The sequence below is a fragment of the Nannospalax galili genome, unplaced genomic scaffold (genome assembly GCF_000622305.1).
Source record: "Nannospalax galili isolate Female #2095 unplaced genomic scaffold, S.galili_v1.0 scaffold155, whole genome shotgun sequence".
In the NCBI taxonomy this organism is placed as follows: domain Eukaryota; kingdom Metazoa; phylum Chordata; class Mammalia; order Rodentia; family Spalacidae; genus Nannospalax; species Nannospalax galili.
The window spans coordinates 1,310,896-1,319,845 of record NW_008339923.1 but is presented as its reverse complement, the minus strand read 5'-3'; the positions used below and the strand labels follow the sequence as shown (position 1 = coordinate 1,319,845).

The following is an 8,950-nucleotide window of genomic DNA, read 5'->3' as shown; positions in this document are numbered from 1 at the left end:
AATTTACTGAAATCTTTCATTTTGTTTATAGTTGTTCTTTTGAATTCCATATCCTGTGTTATCTCTAGGGAGTTCTCATTGTACTCCTGTAGAGAACTATTAGTACTTGGTGGGGATATATTATTTTGGTTTTTCATATTATTAGTTTTCTCTGTTTCAATTTCATTAATTTCTGCCCTGATTTTTGTTATTTCTTCTTGTCTGTTGGATTTGGGTTTTGTTGATCTCTGATCTTTTTGTAAACTTTATGTGCCTTTGTGGTTTACTTGTTGGGCATGAAAAGCTGGTTGCCCTAGGCTTCAGGTTCTCTCTCTTGATTTTATATTGGAGTGGCCTAATTGCTTTTGTCTTTAGGAGTTCCCACAGAGGCCCAAGTGAGATGAGGCTCAGATGATATCAGGCTTTCTCCTAAGGTATGGGTCCCTCCAGGAAAGATGCTGTCCTCAAGAATTTGGGGCCTGGGCTGGCCTGGGAGAAGTGCCAAGAATAGATGCTGGTCTCAGGAAGCTGGTGGCTGTGCCACCCAGGGAAGTAAAGGGAGGTTAGGGCGGGACCAGGCCTACAGGTTTCCTGGGGGCCACAGGGAGGAAATGGGTTGGTCCCTATGTAAAGGATCAGAATCAGTGGCGGCTCTGGGCTGAGAGGTTGGCCCTGGTGTCTGAGGTGCCAAGACAAGAAATGGGCCTGTACCTAGCCTAGGAGGAGAGACTCGGTGGGGGAGCTGGGAGGGTGAAAGAGCCTGGGGGAGTCAAGGTGTGCTGGGTGTGCTGGACTAACCCAGGGAAGGTGCTGGTACCAGGACACTGGAGACTGCGTAGCCCAGGAAGCAAAGTGATATGAGGTTGGGACCTGGTCCAGAGGTCTCCTGGGGACCAGGGAAGATGCTGGCACCAGGCTGCCCAGAGGCTGTGCAGCCCATGGAAGTAAAGGGAGGTGAGGGAAGGACCAGGTCCAGAGGGCTCCTGGGGATGGTAGGGAGGAACTGGGTTAGTCCGGATGTAGAGGATTAGGAAGCAGTGGTGGCTCTGGGCCGAGAGGTTGGCCCAGCTGTCAGGCATGCCAAGACAAGAAATGGGCCTGTACCCAGCCTAGGAGGAGAGACTCGGCCGGGGGGAGTTGGGAGGGTGAAAGAGGCTGGGGGAGTCAAGGTGCGCTTGGACCATGCTGGACTTACCCAGGGAAGGTGCTGGAACCAGGACACAGGCTCAACCACAAATTTTAAATTACATTTATTTATTGTGTGTGAATGTTTGTAAGCCACAGCATATGTGTGGAGGTCAGGGGATAACTTCTGGAAATTGGTTTTCTCCTTCCCTGTTTGAACAGTTTATGTTTTGTGAGACTTTTTTTTTCAATGTGCTTGAATATGTTGCCTGCACGTATGTAAGTGCACCCATGTCGTGCAATGCCCATGGACGTCAGAAGAGGATATGGGATTTCCCTGGAACTGGAGGTTGTTAGCCTCCATGTGGGTGTTGGGAATTGAACCTGGGCCCTCTGAAAGAGCAACCAGTGCTCTTAACCACTGAGCCATCTCTCAAGCCCCTATTTTGTGAGACTTTTAAGGAGGGTTTGTGAAAGGCATGGAATTTGATCTGAATCTTGATGGCTGAGTTGCGACTTTGCCAGGTGGATAAGCAAAATGATGCATTAAAAAATGTGCAGCAGGTCAGTGTGTTGGCCCAAGCCTTTAATCCTAGCACTCGCGGTCAGAGGCAGGGGGATCTCTGTGAGATCAAGGTTAGTCTGTTCTACATAGTAAGCTCCAGGCCAGGTGGGGATACAGGGAGACCCTGTCCCCAAAAAAATTAAAAAATATAAATAAATAAATAAATAAATAAATAAATAAATAAATAAATAAATTCCCTGTGTAGCAGGTAGGGTGAAAGCAGGGGGACCAGGGTTCAGATCCCCAGAACCCATGTAAATGTCAGGTGGGTATGGTGGCTCACCTGTAATTCCAGCCTCTGAAGTCAGAGATATGGGATCCCCAGAGCAGGCTTGCTAGCTGGATTGGCCATATTGGCCTGCTCTGGGTTTGATTCAGAGACTCTGCCTTAAGGACTATGGTTGACGAACAAACAAGGAAGATTACGAATTTCAGCCTCCGGTCTCCACATGCATGTACACATACACCCACACACATGTGAACACATTTAAGCCACACACACATACCCATGAATAAAAAGGTATGTAGAAAATGGACAACGCATCTTAGAAACTGTATTAGCTTTCCACTTCTGTATCAAAATACCTAAGGCTTTGTGATGGACAAAAAGGCAGATTTAGCTCTTAGTTTTGGAGGCTGAAAGTCCCACAGCATGATGCCAGCTCTGATGAGAGTAGCCCTCAGCCATATCATGGCAAATGGTATTGTGGTAGGCGTGTGTGCAAGAGGAGAAAATCGTACATTACCATGGAAACCACAGCGGGCTTGCTCATTATCTTGGAATTAAAGTCCCAAAAGGCCCCCAATGATCAAATTACTTTCACTAGGCCCTACAGATAAAGCTTCTGCTACCTCATAATGCTACCACATTGGGGTCCAACCTTCCAATACATGAATCTTTGGAGGACAAGCTACATCCAGACTGCAGCAATGACATGGAGAGAGAGAGAGCGCCTGTTGGGGGCAGGTCAAGTTAGGATGAAGGAACTAATAAAATGTAATTACCTAGAGTAGAGAACAATTGGAAAATGGAATCATCACATGAGCCAGAAAGAGAGCTTTGGTTCAAATCCTAGCTCTGCTGTTCCTGCTCTGTGACCAGGGCAAGTTTCTGAATCTCTCCATGCTCTGATTTCTTCATTGGGATGTGAGGTCAGATAAAGTGTCATCTCATAAGGTCACCATGAGGGCTGAACTTCCTGATATTGTGTATGCCGAGAACAGTGACTCCTCAGCCATTTATGCTTATTAGTTTCATTAGTGTTGCTTATACACACAGAAGGGTGCCTGAAAGGCACAAGAATGCTTTAAATAGATAAGCCTCATGTGACAGTACAGCACTGGCTTTTGAGAGCATGTGGGCTTGGGAAGGATCTCAAATGGAAGTCAGTATCTCAGGAAAAAGCCCCTTTCTGTGGCCTGCCTTCTGAGGGCAGTGAGGTGCGTGCACGAATGTCACAGTTGGAAGTTTCCATTCACGGTTTATAAGTTCTTCGAAAGCAAGAACCATGTTTATGACAGAGAATAGTTGCTTTAGCATAATGACCTTTCAACACAATGACATTGTTCTTAAAAGTAACGTGCCTGAATGTTAGTGGGAAGAATATTTTGCTTTCATCCTACATAGATAGCCAACAATGACCCCCCCCTCAAATACAAAGCCTTCCACTCTGCTGTCAGTAACAGTCAATTTTTATTATACTTTTTACTGAAGTACAATGTGCGTACAAAGATGTGTATATTACATATGAAGGCAGAGTTTTGGTGAATCTTTGTTCAACTGTATGTACCCATGTAACCAGCATCCACGTCAAGAAACAAAGTATCATTGGTACCGAAGACACCTCCTTCATGCCTTGTATCCCACTTCAGGAAACCACTATCCTAATTTTCAGCAGCATTGTTTTTCTAATTTATATAGAAGCAATCACTAGCCTACATACCATTCCATAGCTGGAGATTTTCATTAACATTGTATATATGAGATGTACCATACTGCGAATGGGTCACATTTTTCATGTAAATTTTATGGAAGAGGAGAGGCACTTTAGCAAATTTTATTGTAGTGCTAGTGAATTTAAGCTCTTGTAATTTGCATTTATTCAATAGATGGAATTTTTGAACTTCATTTACAGGTGTACCTACAAAAACAAAAATTTTTGTGTGTGTGTGTGTGCACACGTGTGATCACGAAGTTCATAATTACTTCAGTCTGTTTGTTTTATTTCTATTCTCAATCACAGGTATAAAAACCAGGTGCCAATAAATGTCCATGCAAACCCTGGAAAGTACATCATTGAAAGTCGATATGGAATGCACACTCTGGAGATTACCGAGTAAGAGAACATCAGTGCTTGTGTGTGTTACTTACGTGTGTCACTCAGGGAAGCACCCCATCACTCCACAGATGCTCTCCCTTCCTTCTCCTCCCAGTGCAGGTCAATCACACAAAGCTATTCGTACACATTTCTTCTCTTGGTGCAAACCCACAAGATAACATGCCTGACTAATCCCTACCACACCCACAGTAGCACTGAAAGTGATCTTACATTTGAATTTAGTCAAAGATGATATACAAATTAATATGTACCTTTTAATTTATCCTTCTATATACATGTGTATTTTTCATAGAAATTAGTAAGAAAATAAAGTTGCTTAAGTCGTTTCTCTGTAGGTATCATTATAGAGTTCAAAATCAGCCATCATGTTCTTTTACTTTTTATGCACAGGATATGGAGACTGGGGTGGACGTCACTGAAAGCAGAATACACTGGGGGATAATGCTCTTTCCTATAGCTAACCAGGACTACTGAAACCTATGTGCCTGGTCAACCTGTACATATGAGGCAGGGATAGATATTGGGATGTTTTGGGATCAGGCAAAATTAGAAAATGAAACCCATACCAGAATTTCCAAGCCCTAATATCTTTTTGTGTTTCCCAAGATAGTTTTGAAATTCAAACCTGGTTATGTGGATGAAAACAGCCAACAAGCTCCCACCATTTTCTGTTCAATAGACTCCCATTGTGCTGAGATGTAGAAGGGAAACTGGCGTCACCCCAGCCTCAAAAGATTTATAGCTCTCTCTCCAGGTAGAATAGCAGGCCCAAGAGGTACTGGGCTTCAAACAGAACCCTGGAGTCTGGGGCATGCACCAAGCTCTGATCTGAAGTCACATTGCTTCAGCTGAAGCGACAGTGAACCTTGTGGTTGCTTTCAAAATTGAGTAACTCTGAGAAAGGCAATTATATTTACCTGTCTACAGTTTAATATCTTTAATTTCAGCAAGAAATCAGTTTATCACAAATGAAACTGAACACAGAGCAACAAGGACGAACTCAGGAACTGGTGTGATTAGACATAAAATAACTAGCCTTGAATCTCAGCCTGATCGTCTCTGTGAGCGCATTCTCTTCCTAATTCCATCTTTATAAGACATTCCTATTTCTGTCTTATAACTCAAAGGAACACCTGAATAGCACATTTGGGGTTATACTATGAGCAGAGAGTCCAGGCAGAGCCTGAACACTAGTAAAATTGAAGTACGGATGAGTTGCTTTTGTTTCAAAACTGGAATGCAGACTAGTCTCTAAGGCCAGCTTGGCTCAGAGAGGCTGCTGGAAGCTGTGGCGAGAGGCTGCTTCTTTCTCCTACCTGTTATCCTGATGCCCCCAGACCAAAACCCACCTCCTAGACGGGGACAGCAACAAACCCCCACTCTCAGTGCTACAAAGTTGCATGCCTGGCTGCGCATTTTCACCTTCAAAGCAACTTACATACACTATTCACTGTATAATTTTGTAACTTTAGAACTTGGCTGACTTTTTTGGTTTTGACATTTGAAATGAACCAAGGTTGAAGTCACAGTGGATGATAGGTGTTTTCTTTTTACCTGAGTGGGAAGCTTACTGGGTAACTTGGACTGTGTAATGTCCAACAGGTACTAACTCAGATAGTCCTGTCACTATGAGTCCCAAAGAACCACGTATCAGCCACTGATTTTCTGTTTGCTGTGTTAGTAAAGAATTTCTTGATAAAACAACCAGTGATTACAAGAACTATCATCACACAGTCATGCATTTCCATGTGCCTTTACAGATGTGACTTTGAAGATACCGCTCAGTACCGGGCCTCAGCAATGAATGTTAAAGGAGAGGTTTCGGCATATGCTTCAGTTGTGGTAAAGAGTAGGTTTGCCATTTGCTTTATTCAAAGTATATTTTTAACAATTTCTTCTCATGCTAAAAAAAAAATCAGTCACAAAGTAGCTCACACGCGTTTCTTTTTCTTCTCTAGGATATAAGGGAGAGTTTGATGATTCTCGTTTCTTCCATGCTGGATCATCTACCATGCCCCTCAGCTGTAAGTTCAATACTACATTTGCCAAATGGCATCTTTTCATAAAGTGCAGCATAATAATGTTGAAATTCCAAAGGATGTTCTGAATCAATCCTTAAGTTTAGGGAAGCAATATAACATGATCTTTAAAACACTAAATAAATACATAATACCCAAGACGTATTATAGTATATGCTACTACCTACTACCTAGCAATGGCTGTTGTTTTCATATGCTTTGATTAATCTTCTTTTTCTGGGTCTAATTGCTCTGTTCTTTACATTTTAAAAGTAACCTGTTCATGCTTGTAAATCTTATGCTTAAAAGAGTCATACTGAAAAGGCAGTCAAGCCCAAGCCTGTTTTCTACACACTGAACAACGAATGGTGGTTTGGAAGATGCTGATGACGATACTTTCTCATGGGTTGGTCCTCTGTAGATGACGTCCTCCTTGATTTCATAGGATGACTCCTAATGTCAGTGTTCTAAGTTATAATCACTGATATTGATCCCATGGAAGGAATAGTGGATGGAAGTGATCTTTCCTCATCACTTCATTTATATTAAATCATTGGGAATTCTGAAACCATGATGTAGCTCCCAATGTCCCCAAGACTAGGCTGATTTATCATTTCCTAATTATCTTAATTTGCTTTTCTACTGCTGTAATAAAGCACTCTGACCAAAACCAACTTGAGGAAGACAGTTTATTTGGTTAACATGTCCCAATCATAGTTCATCCTTGAGGGAAACCAAGGCAAGAACTCAGGGCAGGTACCTGGAGGCAGGAGCTTAAGCAGAGTCCGTGGAGGAATGCTGCTTACTGACTTGCTCTTCCAGCCTGTGCTCAACCTGATTTTTTGTACAACCCACAACCAGCTGCCCAGGGGTGGCATCACCCACAGTAGGCTGGGTCCTCCCATATCACTCAACAATCAAGAAAATGCCTCACAGACATGAGAACAGGCCAGTTTCATAGAGGAAACTCCACAGTTGAGGTTCCCTCATCCCAGATGTGTCAAGTTGACAACTGAAGCCAAGAATGACACCAATATCTGACTTTATCCTGCTCATCCCTGTTACCACATCTTTCCTTTTTCCTTCTCGTCAAGCCAGATTCTGAAAGCCCAGCTTAACTCTGTTTTTCTCACTGCCCATCTTTCCGGAGCCTTTTCTGATTGGCTCCTAACTCTAGTGTACCTGTTCCTAACAGAAGTGAAAGGGCTTATATACACCCAACTAATGTTCATTGAGCATCTGTTATATGCTAGGTAATTGTTAGGCTCTTAGAATATGCTTGTAAACTTCATAGATAATGCTTTTTGTTCTTGGTTTGGAGTTACTGGTTAACTTTTATTGTTGTTCTAAATACTGTACTAAGGTATTTTTATTCACATCAGTTCATTTAAAGGTCCTTGAAAGCTTATAAAGTAGGCACATTTTTATTTGTATCACGTAGATGAGGAAAACATTTAGAGAGTTTAAATAGTGGAACAACACCACACACACTATAGACTAGGGACTTGCAACCTTGTCTATCCAATTCTAAACCATATTTTAAACAGGGTTCAGCAAACATTCTCTGTGATGGACCAGACTGTAGCTATTGGCTTTGGGGCCATATGGTCTGTCACAAGTTCTTATCTCCCCCCGCAGCACAAAAGCAGCTGTAAGCCCTAGGCAAATGAATGTGGGTGGCTGGGTTCCAGTAAAACCAGAATTATGGATGCAAAAGTTGGAATTTCCTATGACTTTTCACATACCACAAAATATTCTTTACCTTTTTATTTCTTCAACTATCAAATGTATTCATAATGATACTAAGTAGGAAGCAGTTTGGATTTGGCCCAGAGGTTTCCTAAACACTATCATTTTTCCTCAGACAGAAAGCACATGTGACACGTGACAAAAGGTTATAGAAGTGACAGGGGAACGCTTTATCTTCTGGTTGTTAAAACTGGCTTCTGATGAACCCCAAAGTCATCTCTAATGATCCAGCTCAATCCCAGATGTGGAGAGACTCTAGAAGTAGAGCCTACGTGCATATCCAGTTAGGTTGGGACCTCTGGGTCAATACAGAACCTCCTTATAACTCTCCTCTGCTCCCCAAGGCAGCTTTGGAACCAGCCTCGCTTCTCAGTGCTGTGTAGATCTCATCAAGTCGAATATCTCTCAGGTTTCGGTGGAATATCATCACATACAAATTAGGCAGATCAGAGGCATTCTTCAAAGAGAAGTTATTTCACTGTTGATTAGCAGTTGCCTGAGAACACACAAGTTCAAGACAGTGCAATGTACTGGCTAACAGCCAAAGTACTGGAAACAACCTGTGAATCTGGCTCAGTGGGCGAATGTGGGCAGCCATTTAGCCCTACCCTCCAACCCCCACATAACAGTTTCTTCTGTAGAAATCATAATGATACTTACCTGATAGAGTTATTATGGGCTTAACTGAATTTAAAGCTATCAAATACTTTAGAATACCTGGCAAAATTGAACTCAATAAGAGATAGCCTTTATTTTCACGATAGTATTTCAAGGCCTTAGGAAAAGAGACAAAATATAATGGAAAAGGACCCTAGTTTTAGATTTGGTGAATTATGGGCTTCTTGTGAACTCATGGTTCTTGTGAACTCATAGCTGTCTACTGCCTTCGAGAGCTCCCACATCCCCATCTGAAGGAGAAAGCCTAATGTCTGTGTTACATAGTTGTTGCGAGGAGTAGATGATGTGTTAAATGTCAAATGCAAAGTGCCTGGCACACAGTAACCTGTCTATCCATAGCAGTTTCTTTCCTAACCAGTAGAATTAATGAAGACATTTGCTCAATCTATAAATATTCCTAAGAATAATCTTTTTAAACTTACAGTATTTTAAACTTTTCAATATTTTCCCATTGATATTTCTCATATGTTTATTCAGATCATAAAAGAAAATGAAGC

The 8,950-nt window shown here is 42.1% G+C and overlaps 1 protein-coding gene across 3 annotated transcripts in view; it reads left to right on the top strand.

Moving 5' to 3' along the window:
- Myom1 (myomesin 1) overlaps positions 1-8,950 on the top strand; it is a 163,970-nt gene that overhangs the window by 51,494 nt on the left and 103,526 nt on the right. For all 3 annotated transcript variants that reach the window (XM_008834616.1, XM_029564280.1, XM_017798566.1), the window contains exons 6-8: positions 3,913-4,005; positions 5,769-5,857; positions 5,967-6,032. In XM_008834616.1, coding sequence (XP_008832838.1) covers positions 3,913-4,005; positions 5,769-5,857; positions 5,967-6,032 — 248 coding nt within the window. The remainder of the gene's footprint in view (positions 1-3,912; positions 4,006-5,768; positions 5,858-5,966; positions 6,033-8,950) is intronic.